The sequence below is a fragment of the Amphiura filiformis genome, chromosome 17 (genome assembly GCF_039555335.1).
Source record: "Amphiura filiformis chromosome 17, Afil_fr2py, whole genome shotgun sequence".
Taxonomy (NCBI): Eukaryota; Metazoa; Echinodermata; class Ophiuroidea; order Amphilepidida; family Amphiuridae; genus Amphiura; species Amphiura filiformis.
This window is the reverse complement of record NC_092644.1, coordinates 59,279,860-59,306,500: the sequence shown is the minus strand read 5'-3', so window position 1 is coordinate 59,306,500 and position 26,641 is coordinate 59,279,860. Positions and strand designations below refer to the sequence as shown.

The following is a 26,641-nucleotide window of genomic DNA, read 5'->3' as shown; positions in this document are numbered from 1 at the left end:
GTCAACAACCATGATATTTCTCATTTTCAAGAATGCTGGTTAACAAAAAGCAGACTGTTGTCTCATTTCGTGAACAAAGGCCAACATAGTATTGTTACCTTGCCTTCGCTTTATAATCGGTTACCCAACTGAAACTATAATACCAGCTCATTGCTCATTGCACAGGTAAACATGTGTAGGCCTAATGTGGATTTAACCAGAGAAGATCTGATTCATCATGCAGTTATTGTTAACTACATGTATGCACACAACACAGGGGCACTCACATAGGTAATTGACCCGTACTAGTAGCGCTGTGCTGTGGGTAGGCCCTATATGAGATGAACTAGTTAGCGTCGTATATCAAAAAGTATAGCTCTGATTTTAGTACTTGCTCTATGTTTCAATTACTTATTCTTTTCAAAATATCTGAATTTTTAATCCGGTACAATAACGGGGGAGCATGCATTTGTATGAGAAAGGAAATCTACCATCTTATCCAAACTCCCGTGTTAATCCAATGCACATTTTGCTTCACCGGGCCGCCCTGACTTGGTCGCGTTTGGAAGAGGAGTGCCACCAAACCGTAATAGGTACAAATTTAGTACTTTCTGTCAATCAAGTATGGTTTATTTTCTACATGTCAATCTTTAAATTATTAGCATAGTCCTTATAATAACGGTGGAGCGCCTTGATGAGTAAATGATAGCAAACCAGTGAAAAATCCCCAAAACTCAGTCAGTGGAGCTCCACACCCGTACATGTCAATAGCGTCATTATCGATTGGATTAGTCGACCGTAGTGGATAATTCGATCGCTCATTGGATTAATATTATCACGTGGTAAGAAAATGTGCATTGGACAATCGATTAATGGTTTAGTACTGCATATGAATCTCCGGGATGAATCTTCACTAAGCGGGTTTGGCTGAAAAGGTCACGGTGAATTTGCCGTGGACAAAACTGCACTATGTTTAATCAGTTGAGCTGTTTTCAATGAGTGTTATCTTGGTTTAATAGCTTTGAATGGGGTTTAAGTCCTGCAAAGGTCGTGGTGAATTCTACTGTAGACATGACTGCATCATGAAAGGCCAAGATAGGCCTGTGTCTGCTATAAGGGACATGTTCTTTTTATGGACTCTGCTTGTTTACATTTTCGCGTTGCAAGACTACGACGAGCTCTACTTAGTAGATCGAAAAATACGAAAACCTGCAAAAAATCAAGCGCATTTTCATCGTTTTCAGTTATATAAACCTTACTATAAACCATATTATCTGACCATAATCAAGTTCCGAGTCAAGTTTACTGTGTAGTCTTGGATTCCGTGAGAAATTCATCCAGTTTGATGAAGTTAAACGGTGTCAACGACGTCGACAACACAGCGTGAGAGTGGAGGCACAAAAGTGACATGCACAGCCACAGGTAAGCTTATTTAAAAAAGGTACAAAAGGCTAAGGGGGCACACCACTAAATAATCGTCCCATTGAAATACACGTGAAAACACAAGAAAGTAAATTCGTTTTTCTACCCTTTTGCCTAAAGTTGAGAAAATGTCGTATGGATTTTCTAAAAGTATAAAGTCTGAAATTTAATAAAAATTTATTTTTTGGGGGTCCCTTCAGTCGAACTTTTGAGCTACGGGCACCTGAACAGCGCCCTCACGAATTTCAGCCGATAATTTCGCCTCTTTACCAGTTCCGGCCTTGATATTATTCCGACAGCCTCTCACTAATTCACAATTTGAAACATTTTTGGAACAGATTTTTTTAATGTTGAGGTCGATTTGAAACATTTTTGGAACAGATTTTTTAATGTTGAGGTCCTACTCTATTCTTTTCATAAAAACAAGCACGATTCACTTAAATTCAGTACCCTCTTGAGGCTGATATATTTCGCCTAGGCGCTATTTTTTACCGGGACTATACAAGGTTACACCAAATGCGGAAGGATTTAGTGTAGTGCCCCCTTATAAGGAGAAAAATTTATTTTTTTCTTTATTTTTTAATATTTTGAAAGAATAGACAGTTTAAAGAAAAATGGTCAAACATTTTTCTTCTATGTATCTTAATTACGTAATGAGAGCGTTTTTCCGAAAAATGGCAAATGCCGCTTTTGTCACATTTAAGCCAAAAAAGCACGTTTATCTTGCATTAGGCCTTTATCCAAAACACGTGATGTAGGCCTATCAAGTTTTGCCTCTAAATGCTCAAATTTTCTTTAAATAAAAGAAAGTCACGTCAATAATTAATTGTTAGGGTCCAGTAGCTAAAAATTGTGCAGTAATTACCCCCCCCCAAACATAAAAACAAGTTTGGAAGGGTTTAAGGACCCGGGCAGATTTATAACCTTCAAACCAAATCAATTAAAATCATAGAAATCTTATTTTTTCACATATCTCGACACTTTGTTTAGCTTTGAAGCCCCCTGACGGAATTATATCAAGCACGATTTGCATCTATTTCGATTTAAAATTACACATTAACATCTAAACTATCAATATAAATCGAAATTAACATAAATCAAACAAAAGCCGACTTTCATTTTGCCTGAATTTATCAAAAAGCCGATTATAGCCCCAGATGAAAAAAGCGCCTTGAAGGGGGCACACCACTAAATAATCGTCCCATTGAAATACACGTGAAAACACAAGAAAGTAAATTCGTTTTTCTACCCTTTTGCCTAAAGTTGAGAAAATGTCGTATGGATTTTCTAAAAGTATAAAGTCTGAAATTTAATAAAAATTTATTTTTTGGGGGTCCCTTCAGTCGAACTTTTGAGCTACGGGCACCTGAACAGCTCCCTCACTAATTTTAGCCGATAATTTCGCCTCTTTACCAGTTCCGGCTTTGTTATTGTTCCGTCAGCCTGTCACTAATTCACAATCGATTTGAAACATTTTTGGAACAGATTTTTAATGTTGAGGTCCTACTCTATTCTTTTCATAAAAACAAGATTCACTTAAATTCAGTACCCTCTTGAGGCTGATATATTTAAGCTTAAATTCAGTACCCTCTTTAGGTAGTGATATATTTTTTTTAATATTTTGAAAGAATAGACCATTTTTCTTCTATATATCTTAATTACGTAATGGCGCTTTTTCGATTTTTTACCGGTTTATCTTGCACTATACATGTAGGTTACAAATGCTCAAATGCGGTTAGGGTCCAAGGATTTAGTGTTTGGAAGGGTGCCCCCTAACCTCAATTAAAATCATAGAAATCTTATTTTTCACATATCTCGCTTTGTTTAGTTAATAGGGAATTATATCAAGCTGTGCAATAATTATGAGCTCTGCCTGAATGGGTAAAAAAAAAGCGCCTTTTAATCGGAAATACACACAAGAAATTTTTTTCTACCCTTTTGCCTAAAGTTGAGAAAATGTCGTATGGATTTTCTAAAAGTATAAAGTCTGAAGGGGGAACTGGGGGCAAACAGTAAATTTTGGCAAGTTCGAGATATTATTCCGGGGATGCAATTATTAAAGGAGGATTTCGTGATCCTACATGTAGCATCCTCTTTTTATGACATTTTTCAGTAGATATCCACGAAAAAAGCTTATTTCCAAAATTTCAGTTGATTCCGATTTTGCGTTTGCGAGTTATGCACTGCTCCATAGACAATGTGTTGTAATTTCGGAAGGTTCTGGTGCACCAGAGCGAAATTCATATTTTTAGCGATATTTTTTTGCTAAACGTAATTAATCTGCAAGAAATATTTGGTACAAAAAAATTCATTATGTAGCCAGAGGTATCCAGTGGTGTAAAAATCTCAACTTTTTTTTTTGGGAAAAGTGGGATGAGGCTGTGGATCACGAAATGCCCCTTTAATTTTTGGCAAACATTCATTTTCATGGGTAGGGTTATTCATAAAATTTTGAAGTTGTTTGAATTTGAAAACAATGTTATTCATTGGAAAGATAATTAAATTCCCTTTAAAATGAGGGGTCTTTCCCCGGGGGTCTTTCACCTCTCTAGGGCCTGTGGTTTTTGAGTTACGGGTCGGAATGTGGCGAAAAACTATTAAACTAACCCATTTTAGTACTGGGAAAATGTGACAAAGTGCACATACATGTACAATGTACACAATTGTATGTGACCTCAAATGACCACCTATTCTTTACTGTATGAAACCTGGCATGGACAGTTCACAAATGTCCAATGCGCTTTAATGCGCGTCCACTTCACAAAATCTAGTTTCCACCATTTGATAAAGTGACCCAAGTACTACAACCCAGTACCTACAATGTACATCGGTCAACAGATCTGTGGGATTTTGACTATCAAAAGTAATTTTTTTATTTTTCCTCCTATTGGACCACACAGTTATGCTATCAGGCACATACAATTTGATATGGATAAATGTCGCCCCAAATAGTGTCTAATGTGATTCACCCTATCATGGGCCACCCACTGGGGCGCCTTTTAAATAAAACACTCTTAAAAGGGCATTTCGTCCCCTCATCCCCCCACTTTTCTCAAAAAAAGTTGAGACTTTTATATCACTGGATACCTCTGGCTACATAATGTTTATGTACCAAATATTTCTTGCAGATTAATTCGTTTAGCAAAAATACCTGGGGGGCCACTGTAATGGTGAAGGGGGGTATCAGGCGCGTCCGTAAATTCACGTAAAAAGAGTATTTTTTCAGACTAGGGTATGCGTTACGTGCGTAACATGAATAAGGTATCAAATTCATGTAAAATTGGTGTAAAAGGGTATGTTTTTGGAGCTCTTACGTACTTAGGGTAGTTTTGCCAAGTTTGGGATTTTGTGCTTTCTCCTTCATTCATGAAAAGTGAAAGGAAAGTGTCTTCTTCCTACACCCCAAAAGCAGTTAAAAGCCATCTTTTAGGTGTCAGAGATGACAGATCCCTCTACTGGCCCAGCTAGTATACTAAACACGAGGTCCCCGGACGAGGTCACAACTTGTTCAGAATATACAACCAATCAGCATGCTTTTTCTTAACTGTGGAGTCAATAAATTATGAGGAAAAATATAAGAGGATTTCCGATTGGCCGAACCTCATTAAACTCATTAATATTCAGTCTTGGTGGCTTCCAGCCCAGAAAATTTGGTTGATCGGAACATGGTCTAAAGGACCAACAAAGCAACCACGAACTTCTAGGTTTGTAAACAAGCTGTGTCAATGAACTTTTGACATGTGTGAAATTTTACCGGGGTATTTACAAACACAACGATTGAATAATTTGGAACTATTTTGGCTTTCTTAAAATTTAAATCAATGAGTTTCAGGATTTTGGTTGGGTTTACCACTAAATCCAGTATGATAATTAATGCTCTAGGATGTTTTAAATCCAGACGAAATTAGGAAATAAACCAAGCTAAACTGGCCGTGTTTGCCGTCTTCTTCCAACTTCAATGTGTGGTTTGCAATCGCCATGGTCGTAATTTGCGTTGGACTTGCAGTTCAAAATTCTCTTGGATATGTGGAGAAATGGGTACATCCCAATCCCAAAGAATAAATTCTAGAATATTTCAATAAAAAGGGTTGGACCTGTGATCCAAAAAGGGGAAATTATTGGCCCAAAAATCTTGAAAATATTGGACATACTGCATGAACTTTGAGGTAAGCTTTAGCACCACGTAAACTTGTATGGCTCAAAATTCAGACGGCTTGCCACAAATTGCTAGCCCTATCATGCCACTCGCCGCCTGGGTTCTGTGTGTTTACTTGTTTAGGGGTAATGATTGCATCAATTACTTGTTTAGGGTTGGGGAAAAGACAACTACTTGTTTAGGGTAGCAAATCGTGCAACTTATACTTGTTTAGGGGAAAATTTCAGTCTCGGAAATACTTGTTTAGGGTGCTTTTTGAGAGTCCTCGGACGCGCCTGATACCCCCTCTTGACACTATAGTGGCCCCCCGGGGCAAAAATATCGCCAAATTTGAATTTCGTTCTGGTCAACAGTGGCCTATGGAGCAGCGTAATACACATAATCATGCATAACTCGCAAACGCAAAATCGGAATCAACTTAAATTTTCGGAATAAGCTTTTTTCGTGGATATCTACTGAAAAATGTCATAAAAGAGGATGCTATGATCGCGAAATCCTCCTTTAAATGGCTTAGGAAAACAGTACGGAAACGCTTATCTAGGAAATTTGTTGGCAGGCCGAGAGGGGGCAAGCAATTTTTGGCGTGCTGAGAGGCCATAGTTGGCAGTGGTGATACAAACCCACCCTTTTTATTTGAAACCCACCCTTTTTATTTTATACCCTTTATACCAAAACTCAGAAACCCACCCTTTCTAAGCGTGGTTTACTGATCATAGATAAGTGGTGATGGTGGTCCAGGAGGTGCAGATTTGCATCCAAAGGGAATTTCATATTGAAGTTTTAGATGACCAAACACTACAGAATGGGATTTCAATATTTTTTTGTGTGTTTCATTTAGTGTCATTCAATCGGAAATTACAGTAAGCTTTGAGATTGCAATTGTTGACTTCTAAACCCACCCTTTTTATCAGTGACCACGCTTTATATTTGGACACACATTTTAACCAGAAATTTTTCAAACCCACCCTTTTAAGCATTTTGTGGACCCTTCAAACCCACCCTTTCTGCGTGGGTTACCAACAGTGGAGGTGGGGGCACGCGATTTTTTGCGAGTCGTTTTGGAAATTTCCCCCCCCGGTTCATGATTATTGCACAGCCCCTTACACATTTGCTAGTCAGCCCAAACACGATACATATTCTACATAGAAAATTAAAAGAAGAGATCATACATAAATATGTTGTATAGTTCACTTTAAAACCCAAATATGTATTTGTTTTTAAGATGTGATAATCGCAGATCATGTGTTTTATTAGCAGAATCAGTGATTTAGATGTGAGTGTCCCATTTAAAGTCTTAAGAGTCTTTCTCTTTATTGTAAAACCAAGACAATGGCAGAAACTAAAGTAACTCACCCAGATCATACAGAACAGGAGCCATCTGAAGAGACAATAGGAGGTGATGTCTCCACAGGAGGAGGTGATGCTTCTGTTGCCATGACAGCAGTGGAGTCAGAGGCCATTGGCACTGACATCTCAGCTGACACTACCTTTCAAGATTTGCTGCTGAAGCCTGAACTTTTAAAAGCAATCCAAGACCGTGGTTTTGAACGTCCAACAGAAGGTAAATCTTCTTGTGCAAATGTTACTAATTTTCAGCACCATGTATTAATTTTGCAAAATGCAAATGACACTTTATTACATCAGTGTCAGAAAATTGTAGGACATTCATTGAATTCAATTATGTGCTCTTTGTGTATAAAGCATGACGAACTGATAGCTACTATAGGTTGGACGTGGTCTTTGCTCAAAGAGTCACATTTGCAAGCATGAAAATTTCAGGTTTAAGTTGAATTCATGTTTATTTATTTCATTCATTTTTTAAAAATAATTTCAGCCAATTTTTGCTTTATTTTTAGCACAATTTTTCACTTGCTTTTTCATAATTTTTTCAATCACTTTCAGATGTTTTCATGGATGTTCAAGTAATTCTCATACCCGACTTTGTCATATTCTGCAGCAGAGGACATTTAAAGAGTTAGGGTAATATTTAATGCTGAATTGAATTGCAGGATGAAAACAAATTTGACCACCATACTTTCATGTGTTTGTAACTTTTTATTTGTACATTTTCAGTGCAACGTAGATGCATTCCACCCATCATCAGTGGTAAAGATGTACTGTGTGAAGTCAAAAGTGGTACGGGTAAGAGCACTGCAATAATACTGGCAACCCTGCAGAATTTTACACCAGAAGATGGCAAGGTAATAAAGCAGTGTGAGAAAATCTTAACCCCATGAGAACTACCTGCCTATTGGCCAAAAAGAAGTTTTCATTATCAATTGGCCCAATCAGCAACATTGTTAGAATAATTTCACCACACAAAAAAAATTGGGGTGAATTTTTTCCAAAGCTCCATTCTGATTAAAGTGAAGATATCATGTAATTGACCAATCATAGGCAATGTTAGATTGGCAGGTAGTGCTCAGGAGGTAAGGTGTTATTTTCTGTTCACTCTCCATCACCAATTGTAAATGAGAATTTATGTCTTGAGCCAAAGTGCTACCAAATGCTAACATGTAGGGATATGAATTTGTTGCACTATAATTACTATTAGCCTTTTTGAAGGCACAAAAGGAGAGGGTGTACTTTGATTTGGGTAATCTTTTAATCAGCTGAGAAGCATACAAAAGATTACCCAAACCAAAGTATGCCCTCTCCTTTTGTGCCCGCCATACTTCAAAAAGGCTAATTACTATGACAAATATCAGACAAGATGTAAGAAGATTGATCCAGCTATCCTTAAACATAATATGTGCGCAGCCACTCAGTCAATGTAATCACTCTATCTAGGTTTAACAATCAAATACAACAAATGGGTTTGAACCCATGATGGGTGTGATAAACAAGTTGCTGCTAACCAGTTTTAGGGTACTGAGGTCAGTGTCTGTATGTCATCATACCATGCAAACCATACATGCAGACCCTGACATCCAGTTATATATGACTGAAGTTCCATGACAAATTATCATTTCTCTCACTTGTTGTCACTCTACGATTTATGATAGGAAATATTTTCAATTATAAAAATATCTTAATAAGGTTTGCAGGAAAAGACAGGAAAATAAATTAAAAATAATATAAAGATGATCAAAAATCATCCTCTTTCTAACAAAATCCTGAAAGTCTCTCTTTTCACAATTAATACATGTATCTCCAAAATGGGTGGATTTTGGGGGGAATTTTTTACAAAACTACATTTCTTTCTTGTAGTATCCACATGTGGTATCACATCAGAGCAGCAGGTACTTTTAAGTTAAAACACACATGTCATACTTCTCAAGGAATTCTGTATAGAAACATTGGAAATGTACGTACACAGAAATATGTCAGAATTCAGACCAAAACAAATCCAGGGGACCATATATTCAAAAAGTTGACAACCCAGTGTACTTCATATTTTGCAGATTATGAAAGCAGGCTGGAAAACTTAAACCACAAACATTGTTTGATATTATGCACATAATTAATCAGTAAATAACTTCTTCTAATCTCTGTTTCGTTTTTTAACAGATTTCCATGATTGTTATTTGTCATTCCCGGGAGAGAGCCAACCAAATTGCACAGGATTTCAGGCATTTCTCCAAATATCTGTATACCTCTCCACTCAAAGTGGAAGTGTTTTGTGGTGGCCACAGTGCTAAGGTTGATAAGAAGAAATTGAATAATAACTGTCCTCACATTGTGATTGGAACATTGGGAAGAACAATGCTGTTACTTCATAATAAATTTTTGAACCTGAAGGATGTAACACAGTTTGTTGTTGATGAGTGTGGCCCATTACTAGAGCAGAATGGTTAGTATTACAATGTATATGTTCAGGATGTATAAAATGAAGGTTATGTGCAAATTGAGGAATTTTGAGGATTCTGGAAGCAACAATCATGCTTATATTATAGAATAGCAGTGTTTACTTGGGTATTATATCAAAAAGTTTATATGAAAGGCTGAACTTTTATTCACAAGAAATAAAAATTGTTTACCTTAACTTTTTGGTCATTTAAGAGCACATATGTGATGTGATCCAGCAAAATGAGTCGGATGTCTGGAATATTGATTTGGAGATATAGCAAATAATGTTATTCAATTTCCTTTGTATTTCATTGTTCTGAGCAACACTAAAAATGCCATATCTCTGGAGCCGTAAGTCTAATTTTGATGGGGTTTTCAGCAAAATAAGGCTCTGAGAATGGCTCATGTAAGGAAATTGAAAACTGAATTTTAATTTTTATCGACATCAGACTCATTTTGTTTGATCGCATCACATATTTGTACAACCATAGTAACAGATTTCATCAGCAGAGATCCAATTTGTTAAATTTACTGTACTATCTTCATGTAGGTGCTGAAGAGAGTCACAATGTTGGCACTGTAATTAAGACAGATTTTTCAATGGCAGTTGACTTTGTGAAGTTGTACCATACTCTACTGTGTTCATATAAAATAATTCAAATGTGTGTGTGCAGAAATATTATTCACTGGATTTGTGAGTGACATCTCCATCAATGCCAGCAGTGACTAATGACACCTTGGGCTAATGGGCTGTTCACATATTTATTACCAAATTTGACCTACATATTTAATTAGTATTCTCTCCCCTTTATTCTTTATTTTCATATTCAGCTACAAAACAAGACTTAGAAGAAATGTACAGGAACACAGCCCATGAAAAGCAAGTTGTGATGTTTAGCAGTAGGCTGATAGACAGGGTCAGACCCCTATGCAGGTGGTTTTTCAAGTTACAAGAGGTAAAACCTTGACGCTGACAAGTGCTGAATGACAGGGTTTGACATTTCAGGTGATCAAGAATGATTATCCTCCGGAAAACTCTGCTAAACTTCTTCAGCAGAGTGATGTGTGGTTCACTTACAATTTTTAAAACTCAGTGATGTTCAATTGCTGTGAACCACTGATTGGCCCATGTTGTTGTCTTTTATAGTGCCTAGGTGCCTATAGAAGTTCTTGACTTGTGTTACTCCTCATGGGCTATTGTTCGGTGTATCCTTTGTGTAAGAGAATACCAAACAAATCCCAACTCTAATCCTAACCCTAATCCTACCCTAACCATTACCCTAACCCTAATTCCTAACCCTAATCCTATTAGTATTTCGTGCTCTCTTACACTAAGGATAAACCTATTGTTCACTCTAGCATTTAAAAAAAATAGAAATCACTCTCCTCACAGCTTTTTTAAACATCAATTTTTAATTCATTTAAATTTTTGATTGATTTATAAATCCCTCCACTGATAACTATTCTAAACATCCTCAGGAGAGTGGTGCAAAGCTCACTTACAAATCTTAAAACTTGATGATGTTCAATTGACCATTCTTAAACACTTGAGAACGTTCCTGCAATCTTATTGGTTCTTACCCAGCTTTACCCGTGTGATATGACATGATATCACACGGGTCAGCGCGTGTGCGTCAACGCGATCGCGTACTCGCTATTTGGACCAATCGGAGGCGCACAGCAACAACGAGACTGATCGATTTTAAGCCCTAGGTAATTCCTAGGCAAAATGTAGGTTTAATTTGATTAATTTGTATGATATTTTTATTTGAATTGAAGTGTTTAAGAATGAGAATAAAGGTATTGTTTTTAGCCGCTGTCGTGCATATATTGCCTCATATAACACGGGCGACATCATTATTTTTGGCGTAAAACAACTCGGCTTCCTCGTTGTTTTACTTAAAATAATGATGTCGCCCGTGTTATATGAGACGATAGATGCACTCCAGGGCTAAAACCAATACCTTTATTCTCTAATTTTAAATCCAGATCGGAAAAGTTCAGAAAACCAGGTGCAGTGAGCGATATTTATTTAGTAACCTAGGGGGTCAAAATGACGGATAAGAAATGTGATGAATATCGAACTCTTTTGAGCAAAGTATAGCTTATTAAGCCAATATCAACATGGGGTCATCATGTAAAATATTTTCATAACATATATTGAACTAACACCTATGTAATTTAGCACTTAACAATAGCACAGTAATGGAAAGAAAAGTGTGAATGTTCATCATTTTTTGGAACTTTAGATAGGGACAAATTTAAGAAATCGACCCTTGGAAAATATAAACAATCTCTTATGCAAGACATATCCCATGCTTGATGGTGTGCCTTGTGTCAGATTTGTGTTGAGTCTAAATAGTTACGTTTGTGTTAGCGTTAATGACCCGTCGATATAAACTAAGTCATCCATAAATAAACGGCACCAATCTTCAGAACATTTTTTATTTGAAAAGGTCTAACGAAATCACTCTGCTGGCTGCTCTCCTAAACATCAATGTGTATATATTCCCTATTGTTTTTTTAAAAGTCAATGCTTAGAATCATGAACTTGTTTTTGTGTTACCAATTTTGAGCTTCAGCAAATATAATGGATTGAAAAGAGCATTGCACCATATTAGCAGGGTATTATGCGGGGGCAGGGATCAGGTATCCCCCATGTTTTTTTTTGGTATTTTTTTTTGCTTTCAACATGCAGATGGTACACTGTATCTGATTTAGTGTTTGTTATCTGTCTGTGTGAATATATCAGTTAATTTGATGTATTTTCTACCTCCCATTTATCATTTTAAGCCTATTGAGATACACATCGATGTTGACGAGCCAGAGACAGGAGATAAAACCAAGAAAGCACCTGAGAAGGATTCAGAGGGAAATACGGTAAATTCTGCCAAATAATATCAACACGCAGTAGCTATGACTAAATTGCTAAAGTGTATAATGTACATTACATCAGTCAAGATAGACACATAAACATAGATTTGTTCACATCAATCTGTATCCAGGCCTCAAGACCTACGTTGCACATTATTATGTTCTCAGAATCTTCCTTCCTATACTTTGTACCGAGTTGAAGAGTCCAATATAATCAACACTTGGACTCAAAACTTGGACTGATGGATAGGCTCACTTTTTCCCCTAAAATTTTGCTTTCTACAATTTTTTTGACCAAAACTCATTTTTGACTTGCTCATTTTTGAACAAAATCACAAAAAAGACCAAAAATCACATTTTTGACCAAAAAATATTGGACTCGACTTCGTCTCGTCCAATATTTTAAAACTCATAGCTCGACCAATAAATTTGTGTATTGGGTTCAAACCATCCAATTTTATATCAGACTTGGTGTTGTGTGATTACCTTAAGGGATGCATTATCCATCATACACCACATAAGAAAAAAAGAATATTCAAGATTAATGTACCCGGTATGATTTTTTGCTTTATAACAAGACATGAGCATGAAGTTTGGTAATAAGTCCGAAGTAGAGGTAATAAATGTGGGAAAGGAAGTACAGTTAAGGGCTGGGGTATGAACGTTTGGACAGTATTTATTGTGGGACATTAGAGCACATCAGACATATCGAATTGCATTCTGAATACGAAGAATGGCCTTCTGATATCAAATAATTTGGATTTTTGAAATTAGCAATGTAATACACATTTTATGGCAAATGATTAAAATTGATATTTTTGATATTTAACAGTATTCGAAGTAAACTTTATAAATCAATGATTTATACTTAAAGTGTATGTAGGTGGGATGAAAAGCCGACGATCAATTGAAAATTTTGACCTTTCAGTTATTGAAGATATGGATTTTTTTTCCAAAACAGCAAACAAAATTAGGTCTTTTTGGGGAAAAAATCCATATCTTCAATATGAAAGGTCAAAATTTTCAATTGATCGTCGGCTTTTCCTCCCAGCTACATACACTTTAAGAATTTGTCATTAGATTTATAAAATTTACTTCGAGGACTGTTATATATCAAAAATGTGAAAAATATCAAATTTTAATAATTTGTCATAAAATTTGTATTATATCGTGAATTTCAGAAAATGAAAATTATTTGATATCAGAAAGACATTCTTCGTATTCAGAATGCAATTTGATATGTCTGATGTGTTCTCATGTTCCACAAAAAATACTGTCGCAACGCTCAAAACGCTCATTCCAGATCCCTTAACCAACCCTAAGTGTTAAATTACACTAGACATCATATAAACAAATTCCTAGCACATCGATCTGCAGGCCTTATGACCTAAAGATCTCACTAATAGTAACTCGGCCATTATATATGTGCCTATAATTACAGTAGCTAAAACACTTTGTTTGTTACAATTGACTTTTAATTGTGGTCGCAGTGTAAATTTGAAGGTGACCAGTGCAAATTTTCATTTTTGCAGTAAATTATATTGATTTGAATTCAGCACAAAGATAATGATGGGTTTAAGGTGCCACAATACTTGGGTTTCCATTGATCGCTGTAAATGCAACGCTGTAAATTTGGGTTTCTTCTTTAAAAACACTGCTGTGTTTTGTTAATATTGGACAAATGGGTTTCAAATTGCACGTAAATAAACCATCTTTCTTTCTACATTAACATATTGTGAATATGATTAATAGTTCACTTTTTGTAACTTTACATTAAGTGCACAAACTTGGTTATACATGATTATCTTGAGGGATGCATCTTTGTAAACTAATGATCCACCTCGTAAAGTAAAGAAGAATATTAAATATTGCTATGTTATGTTTTTACTTTCTATAACAAAACACCAGGCAATAAAACTGAAGTATAGGTAACCTTGCCTCTCTGTTGTCAATTTGACTTCCTCAATCAAGTGTCTGGCTTGTTTTTAGAGCTTGAATAGATGACAGCTGAGAACTATTATGCATCGGGCAAGTTGGGACACTGCTACTAGCCTGAACATGTAGCTGTAAATGTCGGCTTTGTAAACAAAAACAAACTTGTTTCCTGTAGGACACATGCATTTCGTGTATGAGAGCAAATGCCGCTTTTTGTTTCGCAGTCCTGTCAGGCCATCAGCAGCCAACTTGTGGTTCGGTTTGGAGTCATCCGTACAGGCCCGTAACCTGGGGAGGGGCCAAAGGCACAATCCCGAGTCCACCTCTTCAAAATCAGCCCCCCCCCAAATAAATCCTGGTTACGGGAGTGTATCTTTACATTCACAGACTACTAAGAATTAAGTGCACTTAGGGTATCTTGCATAGAGGTTGAATTTGCAGAAAATAACACTCTTTATTAAACAATGGATAATAATTAATAGAATGAAGTGCACGAGAAAGTCATCGCATATACAACAGTCTCAGAAGTGAAGGCCTCAGAAGTTGATGCAGATGCCTCAGCAAGCAATGCTTCAGTTGATTCAACCATAGCAAGTGACTCGGATACCAAGGCTCAAACTACTTTCAAAGATTTGAAATTGAAACCCGGACTCATCAAAGCACTTGAAGAATGTGGATTTGAACATCCTACTGAAGGTGAGATTGATATGTCATTTATTTACTTTACTTCAGCTGTGATTATTAACTCTTTATGTAGGTCCCAGACAGAGGATGATTTAAGTACTACCCAACACTACTTAAAATAAATAAATGTTGACATTTATATAGCGCCTTTTACGTGTATCAAAGCGCTTTACATTTATTCCGCCGTCGTTAGAATATGTCAGCTGCCATACAATGCCCAAGGCATGCTCACACCTTTGGGCGGCGCTCAATGGACAATATCCCTAACAGCTCCCCATTTCACCCCTGGGTAGAGAGAGGCAAGTGAGGAAAAGTGCCTTGCCCAAGTGCACAACACGATGGCACCGCCAGGGCTCGAACTCGCAACCCTCCAATTGCGAGGTAGAGCCTGTACCGCTGCGCCACCGTGCCCCTATTTGCGGTTAGCATAGCTGTGTGAAAGAACATGACACCACTGCTCGCCCACTGCATAGACGTGCATTGATAAATTTGAAATTGGACAGATATATTTACAATAAAAAGGTGTGAATTATCCTTTATGCATACATCACTTTTGTTCTGAAATCGACCAAGTAATAATGACACACACACAATTCTAAAACAAGATCTTTTGCACTGAATTCAATGGGATTTGAAAAGTAAAGTGGCGGTTGAGACTCTAGTCAACAATTTTGCAGTGCATGATGGGGCTTCCTTAAATCATCCCCTGGTCCCAGAAAAGCAAGGTGGATTCCTTTAATCTCATCACAACCTTCTTGTTAATCAGTGGCATAGAACTCAACTGGTTTAAGTCTTATCTTAATAACAGAATGCAGTCTGTAAAAATTGAATACCTGAGTGGAAGAAGGGCCCAACTCCAATTTTTTACGAAAATGAGTTAGACCCAGCATTTTATTGCCAGCAGATTGTGCTTCCTTGTGTGTGAAAGATGAGCCAAAATCCACCCTCCAAATAGTCTTCCAAGTACGCTTAATCATGGTTTTCATGGAAGAAAGGCCCAACTACATGGAGTTGGGCCCTTCTTCCACAAATATAATGGTTAAAGAGGAATTTTGTTCATCCATGATATCTGCTTGTCACTACAATGCTAACATATTACATGCTTCTACTTGTGCAATTAATGGATAATTATCAAATTTATGTACTTTTTATAACACATCTGCTTACGGAACTGGCACTTGCAGTATATTAGTGGAAGAAGGGCCCAACTCCAGCTCAGTATTAAGACCTGTACCGTTGCCAAGGAAACATTATATATAATTTTGAATGTGTGTAATATTGTATGTTCATGTATTAAAGGTCCCCTGAAGATGAAAACATTCTGCCTATGAAACTTTTCCAAATATTAAGTTTTTTCTTAATATCTCAAAAACAGTTTTGATGGAGTTGGGCCCTTCTTCTACTCAGGTATTCAATTGGTTGTTCCGTATCAGATTTCAGGCCTATTAATATTGGAATTCCTCAAGGGTCTATATTAGGCCCTTTGTTATTCATATTATTTGTAAATGATCTTTCTGATAGTGTTACGTGTAAAACAGTTATGTAACTTACCTGCATTTTCCCCCTCTAATTTATTTTTCCCTTCCCTTCTTTTTTGGTTTTGGTGGGGCGGTCTTAGAGGTGCCTGGCACCTGTTCGCTCCAGCCATTCACTGGACTTTTTAAAACAAATATTCCTTTCATAATATTGTGTAATTTTTGATGTAACTTATGTGCAATATTATATATTTCTTGTAATTCTGTGCCAGTGATAAAGTGTAATAAATAAATAAAATAAATAAATAAATAAAGTTATGTATGCTGATGATATCTCTCTGCTTGTTAATTTGTCAGATCTTCAAAATAGTCTGAATCACAACCTCTGTAGTATAGCTAAATGGTTTAGAGAAAACAAACTTTCTCTTAATCTAAACGAAACTAAGTTGATGCTCTTTGGTACACCCCACAATCTTATTAAATTCAATAATATTTCTTTGATATATGATGGTGAAGACATTGAGAAAGTTGATGATTTTAAATACCTTGGTCTTATTTTTGACAGTAACATAACATGACTTTGTCTCACTATGTTGATTTAATTGCTTCTATAAATGTTTCTAAAAGATGTGGGGTAATCCGTTGTGTTAAATATTACCTAAGTGAGAAGAGAAAAATGCAACTAGAAACATTTAGTCAAGACCTGATTGGGAATGAAAAACAGGGACAGATGTGCCCTGGGCCCAGAGGAGCCCAAAATTTAGAAGGATAAAACAAATCAAATAAAAAAGAAGAAAAGAGGTTGAAATTATAAATAGTTTGCAGGGATGGGGAGGGGAGGGAAGTAGGGAGTCCAACAAATTATTATTATTATGACCAATTAAGTTGAGGTGTAAACTGAGTTGGCACCCATGACTTGGACTTAGTAGAAGCACCCTCCCCCAGAAATTACCCCACTATTTCCATGTTACTCTACTGCATGTCCTGTTAGATTGAATTCCTGTCTTTGCCACTGGTATTGGTTATACTAATAGGCCTATAAGAGTTCAAATTCAAAAATAATAAGACTGTATTTTATATCATTTCAGCTATGACTCATAAAAGCCCTGTTTTTGCACCTCAAATTCCGTAAAACTCCCTAGCTTACGAGGCTTGGTCCCCTCGCTGTTGTGCTCGCACTTCAGCCGACACTTTATATTTGGTTGTGCATGTAATCTGACACTATATAGTATAAAGATATAGTGGAGTTGAAAACTGAAAATAAATAAGCGTATTTTTTGTAATATCCCCTACGTTTTGGCCCTGAAAAGGTAAATTATGGGCACTGAAAAAGGTAGATCCAGCCCTGTTGATAGGTCTTGCCTCCAAATTGATTTTACTGTATCAAAAATGAAGCAAACGTTTGCATAACTGTGAAACCAACTTAATAGAAAGTCTCTTGTAGTTGTAGCTCTTTTTTGGGTGTCCAGAATTTCTTGATGCACATGTACAATCAATGACAATCACATTTCTGTAATTCACTTTGTGGGTCAATTTGTTGTTCCTTTTCAGTGCAAAACAAAAGCATTCCTCCCATCATCGACAGTAAAAATGTACTGTGTGAAGCCAGTAGTGGAACTGGGAAGAGTATGGCAATTGTCCTGGCAACACTACAGAATTTTACACCAGAAGATGGCAAGGCAAGTAGAACTGTAAAAGTAGAACTTTTCGTGTGATTAATTTTTTGTGCTTTGCCAATTTCGTTTTTAAATTCAGGATACACAAAAGAATATATTCGCGTATTGCTATGTTTGCGGTAGCAATTTGTAACGCAAATAAAAGATTTTGCTTTTGATAAAGATCCTGCTAAGATTGAAAGCTCGGGCCTCTAAAAACTTACTATTTTTGTAGATATAGTTTCCAACAGCTCGCTTTTTAACTTCAAAATAAATATAGCACAAAAATGTCCACTGTTACAGTAATTGGTTGTTAAGGTTGTACATTAAAATATTTTTCATACTTTGTGACACTCAGTGCAGATTTTACTTGTCTGAATTGTTCACTTATCGACTCAGCCAATGCTTGCTGAGTCAATGCTTGCTCCCATCATGGCCAGATAAAAGAGGCTGGTCTCTAGCTCTTAATGGTAGACCACTTCAGCAAATGTGTACTTTTTTTGGTGTTTATATTCTTCTTTTTTTTTACAGATCACCATGATTATAGTCTGCGCCACTCGGGTAGCAGCTCGTGATATTATGGGAGATTACAGGCGTTTCTCCAGAGATATGTTCAAGTCTCCCATTAAGTTGGCTATATTCCAGGGTGGTACAAATATAATACCCAATAGGAATGCACTCAAGAATGATTGCCCTCACATTATTGTCGGAACCCTAGGAAGAGTGGTAGCACTACTACGAGAAAAGATATTACCTTTGAATGATATCAAGGTGTTTGGTGTCCATAACTGTGGTCAAATGCTGGAACAGAAAGGTCAGTTTGGTAGTCAAGTACACACAAATGTTGTTTAGGTGATGCAAAAAAAAACATGTTTAATGAGCTGACAGACTTGCCAAGTAGGGTCGGTCAGTCCGCATTCTTTTTCTGAAAGAGGCTAAATGACCCTAAAAAAATCACTGAAAGCGGGACAAATCTTGTTCTGGTGCGGCCCCGTGCAGGTAATAATCGCGGTGGGTAACATTAGTGTCAACTCCATCAAAATAAGACTAGTCCCCCAAGTGTGATAATGTTCGTGTTGTGAGAGAAGTCGTACACTACTTTAGTTCGAATATCAAATGCAGTTTTACCACTGCCAGAATCATACCAGCTTATCACGTACATGTTTATCATGTATATTACATTGGGGTTTGGATATTCAAGCAAATTCATCTCAGGAGTATTTGGAAGCAAATTATAACCTGTATGTTGGCATGATCTAATTGAGCGTACTATATGAACTAAAAAATCTGAGGGTCAAATTTTCATAATAATATCCTATGTTATATCTAAGAGGGCGTGTATAAAGTTCGTTCGGCTTATATAAATGGGAAATTATTCGGCTTTTGTTACTGCGCACGTCAATAAAGTCCCAACTCACGCTCGTGTAAATTCACATAAGCGTGCACCAGTCACGCATTACGCAACGCACAACTAGCGTAAGCACACTGGTGTAGAGCCACTTTGTTTGCTTCTATAATGAATATCGCATATATTTGTTTTCTTTTATTTGCAGATTCAAGAAAAGAGTTGCAGTTGATTTTCCAGAAAGCAGCCCATGAAAAACAAGTATTGCTGTTTAGTGGTCCAATGCATGACAACATTAGACCTCTCTGTAGACAGTTCTTCAAGTCACAAGAAGTAAGCCACCTTGCAAAGATCACTTACAGGGATGATCAGTGATGTACTTAACAAGAACACCCTAACATTATCAAATGGGATAAATATCCCACCAGCAAATAATTGGACACAGACAATTAAGGGGACATTTTGTGATCCACAGCCTCATCCCCACACTTTTCTATAAAAAAAAATGGAAGCCTCTGGCTAAATAATGTTTATGTACAAAAAAAGTTCTTGCAGATTTATTTGTTTTGCAAAAATATCGTCAAATTTGACGAAAACGAAATTACAGCACAGTGGCCTATGGAGCAGTGTAATACGCATAGTCTTGCATAACTCGCAAACACAAAATCAGAATCAACTGAAATTTTGTGAATAAGCTTTAAATTTAATGAAATGTGTCATGAAAAGAGGACACCTTAATCACAAAATACTCCTTTAATTGTCTATTTGTATGTGAACATTTACCCTAATTCAAAGTAGCCCATGTGCACTATTAAGGGGATACTACACTCCTGGCCAATTTTATGCCCATTTTGCATTTTTCTCAAAAATTATAGCGCATTGGTGACAAGTAAGATATGTATATTATAGGGGCAAGGACTACAACTACTGCACTGAAAATTCAGCAACTCAAGGCAAGTAGTTATTGATTTATTGATCAAATATTGGTTTTCCCTCATTTTTGCCTGTGACTCCACAACTGTTGTCTCTGTTAAAATAAAATTTCCAGTGCAGTAGTTGTAGTCCTTGCCCCTATAATATCCATATCTTACTTGTCACCAATGCACTATAATTTTTGAGAAAAATGCAAAAATAGGCATAAAATTGAGCAGGGGTGTAGTACCCCCTTAAGTTCGATTCAGACTCCACATCACAGCGGGATGCGATGTTTTTTCAAATATTGCAGCATCGCGTGAAGAAATTAAAAAGTACATTTCAGTTTCATCGTGCGAAGCATGTGGGATCTGTATCTCCTTTTATGGTCATTCTGCTGACCTTGATTGTCCAGCAAGCCAATCACAACCATGCACAGTGCGATGCGATAAAGTTGAACAAAATCCAACTCCAAAACCAAAATTTCCACCGCCGAGTTTGTAAAAACCTGGCTCAGATTTCAGTTTTTATAGCATCGCAGGTGGAGTCTGAATTGGACTTTAGGCAAATCTTTATGGTGTGTAATGAAGCAAAAAAGTGACAAAAGTGAAAGCAATCTGATAGAGAAAAGAGTTTACATCAAAATGAAGGTAGAATTAAAAAAGTACTTACAGTTAAATTACGTATTTCTTGGCCAAACTGGAATGTATCTATTGCGTCCATGTAGAGTACTAAGTGTGCATGCACTGTACGGTGCAGTGACCTCAAACAGTGAGGACCTTAACCCTGCCGGTACATTATTGGTTAGTTCACACGTTCGAGGTCAAGTGTGCATGCAAACGTGTCTTTTTCGCATGTTTTTCGCGGAGCTGCAAGCGTTACCGAGTGTTCCAGTTTGGCCAAGAAATACGTAATTTAACTGTAGTTACATACTTAAAAAGTGAGACTGTCAAATTTGGAACCTTTGTTAACCTACGTACGCTAGCACTCGATGCTGGGGGTAGAAACTTACACTTACAGAGTAAGTTATTTGCAATGTTATATGAAATAGATATGTGATTTTATGATCAATATAATATATGTAATTTTTGATTGTGTGGTCTGTACCAGCATCCAGCAAATGTAAAGAATTCCAAATCACTGCAAGAATTTAAGAACTTTTTAATGACTCATCTATCAACAAGTGCATTATATTATATTGTATCATTGGTATATTGTATATGTCTGATGTGCTGGCATTTATGGGTCTGTAAGGTAATGCTGTTTATATCTGTTTTAGTTTGCATATATCGACTGCAGTGCATCCAACGACACATCGGAAAAGAAGGCCGTTCAGAATGCTAACCATTACTACATCAATTTGAGAGAGTATGAGAAAGAACAACATCTACTGGATTGTATGCATTTTCTCAAATCAAAAAGAGTAAGTTTGAAAGACCTAGATTAGCCTTGAAAAAATGTTTTAGGATATCAAATTACAGATCTTTGATATGATATCAAAAAAATTAAATCTTTCTGTAAAAAGGGGTTTTCTTTATGTGAACTATTATGTACTGCATAATATTATGTATATCCATATTGAATCCTGTTTGGGGTCACTTTTAGCATTTCTAGCAGGGGGGTATGGTGGTGGTTACAGGGCCCAGGGGGGTACTTAGTACAAATGACCATACAGGGACGTGCTGCTAATATGGGTAGCATTTTCGGCCTTTTGGTATATCAATGACCCCTTTTTCTAAGCCAATTTTGGTAAATGAATGGGTCTTTTTTCAAAATATTTTCAATTTTTTTGAAAAATAGCCCAATTTTGCCTCAATCTAGCCAAAATTTCAAAATTTTCCAAAAAAAATTGGGACAATTTGTAAAAACTAAGACAATTTGGGTTAAATTTGGCCGAAAATTTTGACTTTTGGTTTATCAATGGGTCCAAATTTCTTGAAAAATTGGTATATTTATGGGTCCACTTTCAAAATCTCTGCGGCATGTCCCTACCAAAATTAAACTTGAGTATCCCCCCGGGTTACAGGGATGTGTTGCAACATTTTTGGCCTTTTGGTATACCATTGACTAATTTTTTAGCATTGGTATGGTTCATTGTTGTCTTTGTAGCCAAAATTTGTAAACACTGACAATTTATGTTAAATTTGGTCAAAATTTTGATTTGTGATATATCAATGGGTCCAAAATTTTTGAAAAATTGGTAAAGTGATGGATCCACTTTCATATTCTCAGGGACACCTCCCTACCAAAACCAAACTTGAGTACCCCCCTGGCTAGGTGAGCATGCAAAATCACCCTAGACCCAACCAAGAACCTTACCCTGGGTGCCATACAGTAATTCTTATTTAGTGGGAGTTTGTAGTCTAGTTTGTAGGCACAAAATCTGATTTTCTGATCACCTGATTTTGGGTGTCGCCGTCAGGTCGTAGACGACCCTATGTCATCAGCGGTATTTGTTACATGTAACATGCTTGTAGATGGGCACGTATGTAGCACTTCTTATGTATGGACCTAGTTGGTAATTCTTGCACACGTTTGCAGTATACGGAACGGAAGATGTGAAGTTGTATATTTGTTCATGTTAGAATAAGGGTTACTTATGACAGTAACTTAATATTTGCTCAATAGAATAGCTTATAGTCAATATCAAAATGAATAAAAAATAAAATATGAATTTTTGTGTTTACTATCCTCTACTATGTGATAGACGAAAGGCAGGTCCAAACTTAAGAAATAAAGGGTAATGCAGTGTCCTTTACACCAAAATGATGTGTCTGGGGCAGTAAAAACATAAATAATGGCACAGCCAAAACCATTATTTAAAAACATTTTTTATTTGGGTGTACATGTAAAGGATTATTTTGAATAATGGGCCATGAGCAGAGTAATAGAATTTATCATAGTGGATGCACTACTCAAAATATTGGACCTTGTACTGTACATCATCTATTAAACAAAAATTGCTACAATTTATTCTCTAAGTGTCGATTGTATCTGGGCATTGTACTTAGTGTATGTGTGTTTACAACAGGTGCTGATATATGTGAAGGAAGATTGGAAGTGTCAAGCAGTTCATGTGACATGTGGAGAAAGCACACCAGCCTTTTATATCTGTCTGATGATGCCGCATATGGAAAAGTAGGTTCAATCAAATCATCAATCAATCAATGTTTTCCATAATAAAATGATAAATTACACAAGACGGTGATTTTTGAGGAAAAGTCGAAAAAACAAAGGAGGCCAGCAGTGACTGCCCTGAAAACAAAAATCAACTAAACAGGAGGGGTGGGGAGGGGGACAGAGATCTTGATCCCTGTTGCCCTGAATATAAACAAATTTGATAAAAAATTTACCATTTTCACTGCAATTTTTCATGATTTTTGACCTCTCCAAAAAAATTGACTCTGTCCCCACAACGCCACCACTGACATCACTTTAGAGATCTAGAAGCTTCAAGTCACTGGTCAATCGATCCTGCCAATCAATGCATTACATACACATACGTGAGTATGGCAGACCTAATAAGCAATAAATAGGGACCCCCCAAACTCAATGTACTTGTATAAGGACATCATAATGAATTTATGTACATTAGTTGTATTGTCATAGGTTGACTTATTCTATTTGGAACACACTCCACTTGAGGATGATTTTGAAATTACAACCAAATTCAACAGTTTAAATTATTCCAAATCAAACCACTTTCATCAATAAAAAGTGGAAACAGTGTGAAAGATTTTGCAATTCCAAATAAAATTGAAAGTTTAGATGAGATTGTGCAAATTTCAACCAGATTTTATTATTATATGTCAACAATTTTCAACATAAAAAGGTGCAACTGGAATTGTAACATCTACTATGGATTGTAAATAGAATAGACCATGATAGTAGTATGAATAATAATAATTATAAATGTATGTGATTAAAATGTAGAAAGAAAGATGAAGATTAATTCAAATTCAATAACTGAAAAACATCAACTGAATGTCCAAAAACCTGTAAGGAACAATGTTACATTCAGAAGGACATTTGTGACATGATCAAGGGGAATGAGTCACATGTCGACCCTGGTCGAAAATGAGTTTTACATACGTTTCTAAATAGGACATTTAGAGCTTTCAGAAACTGAAAACCGCATGTTGATACAACTTTTCTTTGCCAAGTTACGTCACTTTATGAATCGCTGAAAACAATAGAAAACAAAAGAATTGTAACATTTTCTTTGCCAAATCTCAAAATCAATATTTGTGGCATCCGACTCATTCCCCTTGATCGTGTCACATTTTACAAAATATAATTTCATGGGGGAATAACACTGCCTATGTACACTACAAATTAGGATTAAACAAAAATGACTTAACATTTAACAAAGTGTTTTGTGATGCTTTACAGGAAAAGGACATTCAACAGGTTTCAGCGTTTAGACAAGGGTATTCTAGTGGTCACAAAGCTGAAGAAAGGAGGTGCTCTCTTTGATGAAAACAGATTTGATGTTGTCATTCATTATGATTTCCCCGATGATCTTAACTCCTTTACTTACATGGTAAGATTCCTTACATTTCATTTCACTTGGTGTAGGTCAAGCCAAGGATAAAAACACGAAAGTATTATAAATACACTTATTTCAAAAATGTTAGTTTTGTTACTTTTAGTTCAAGTAGTCTAATCTTATATTCCTCTTCTATGAAAGCCTGTATCATAAACTTATCTAAATCTGACTCTAAATCGATGAACTTGACTTGTTGTTTTTATCTATCAGATTTCAAAAGCAGGGAGGAAACCAGGCCAGGACGGTATGACTGTCACATTTGTGTTAGATGATGAAGTTGAACAATTTAAGTCAATGCAGGAGAGCTCAGGCTTCACTATTACAGAATTAAACAAGGATACTGATTGGTCAACCTTACTTAGATGATGCAGTTGAACAATTGATGTCCATACAGATTGCAGGAGTGCTTGGACTTCACTAGACAAGGACACTGATTGGTCAATCATACTTAGATGAAGTTGAACAATTTAGGTCCATGCAGGAGCGCATAGACTTCACCATTACATAATTGAATAAAGACACCAACTGGTCAATGTTAGTAGCAGGAGCATGGCCAGGGTTTTAGTGTGAGGGGGCAAAGCCAAATTTTCATCCCCATTTGTCAATTTTTTGTCCCATTTTAAATCATTTTAAGGACAATACTCTTTGCCATCCCCATTTATTCTGGGGGGGGGGGCAGTTTTCACCCCCTGGCTCCCCTGGCTATGCCCCTGGTTAGTAGAGAATCAATTTTGGAAAGAAAAAAAAATATATAGTTTGCTAGAATGGTGATGGAACTACTATAAATTTGGACATTTTGATACAAAGTTTATTAATGTTTTGGTCTCTTATCGACGTTATTATACTCTTCTCAGGAACTATCATTGGTTACATCTGAGGAATATCACCATAGAACAGAATAATGAATTGAGCAGTAGTAAATGATGCTTTAGTGCAAGGGATGTGCAACCTGTGGGTGGTGTATATTGCATATGCCACAATGGTAATTTATACCCAGAGTAAAGAAGAAGCTGTCCATGGTTACTCATTCAATAAATAAATTCAAAGGCAGCTTTTTATGAAAGTTACCAAAAATACTTTATTAAAGATAATTAGCTCTTATTTTACTAAACGATGAAATATTTAATGACTCCAAAGAATTGGCATAGTTCTAGTGAAAATTCTAGTGAAGCCAACTGGGGTGCATTTTCTGTGTGGCTCATTTCACACCAAAGTTTGTCCCAATAAAGCCCTTTTTAGGAAGCAGAAAGACTACCTGTAGGTCTGTAAAGGCTATATACACACCAGCAATAATACTAGTCCAAATGATGCACAAAACCAGAGGAACATTGTATTTTGTCCCCATGCCTCAACCAAAGAAATTGGCTATGCCCCTGCTAGACCCAAGAACTTGAATTGGTATCATAAAGGTGATATGATGGTGAAATGGGTTGTTGGGGTTGAAATCCCTGGGAATGAAGTCAAAAGCAATGGGCTATTCCAGATGAAATCCATACACCCCCTATGGAAGAAATTGACCTTAATCTCCCACACAGGGGGTGTAGACTTCAAAAGAAGTCGCCCATTCAGGTAACCCCATTTGAAATTCACACTCCCTGTGTGGAAGATTAAATTCATGTCTTCCTTTGGGGGTGTATAGATTTCACCTGGAATAGCCCAGTTACTGGGTATGTTGGTAATGTAATCAACAAATCCAGGGATTTTTGTGGGCAGATGATAACAAACAAATCGCTCTTTGAAGACAAAACCAGTACTATTTTCTTGAAAAGGGCAGAAATACTTTTTATATATTTTATTTATATCAAGTAAACGTCTCGGACTTGGAGTGTATGTGTATCCTGTGACTGTGAGGCCATCCAGAAAAGA

The 26,641-nt window shown here is 36.5% G+C and overlaps 1 protein-coding gene across 2 annotated transcripts; it reads left to right on the top strand.

Moving 5' to 3' along the window:
- Nucleotides 1-1,003: 1,003 nt before the first annotated feature.
- LOC140138067 (ATP-dependent RNA helicase DDX39A-like) lies at nt 1,004-26,641 on the top strand. 2 transcript variants are annotated; one of them, XR_011856939.1, is made up of 15 exons: nt 1,004-1,401; nt 6,884-7,118; nt 7,631-7,758; nt 9,068-9,350; nt 10,178-10,302; nt 12,140-12,226; nt 14,638-14,851; nt 17,866-17,993; nt 18,501-18,783; nt 19,523-19,647; nt 21,506-21,649; nt 23,258-23,364; nt 24,619-24,769; nt 24,986-25,822; nt 26,236-26,641. XR_011856939.1 is itself a non-coding variant. In XM_072159913.1 (14 exons), the coding sequence occupies exons 2-14, from the start codon at nt 6,887-6,889 to the stop codon at nt 25,139-25,141; spliced, it is 2,163 nt and encodes a 720-aa protein (XP_072016014.1). In that variant the 5' UTR covers nt 1,004-1,401; nt 6,884-6,886; the 3' UTR covers nt 25,142-26,641. The 2 variants fall into 2 exon arrangements, 1 of the variants encoding a protein (XP_072016014.1); XM_072159913.1 differs by having other exon boundaries at nt 24,986-26,641.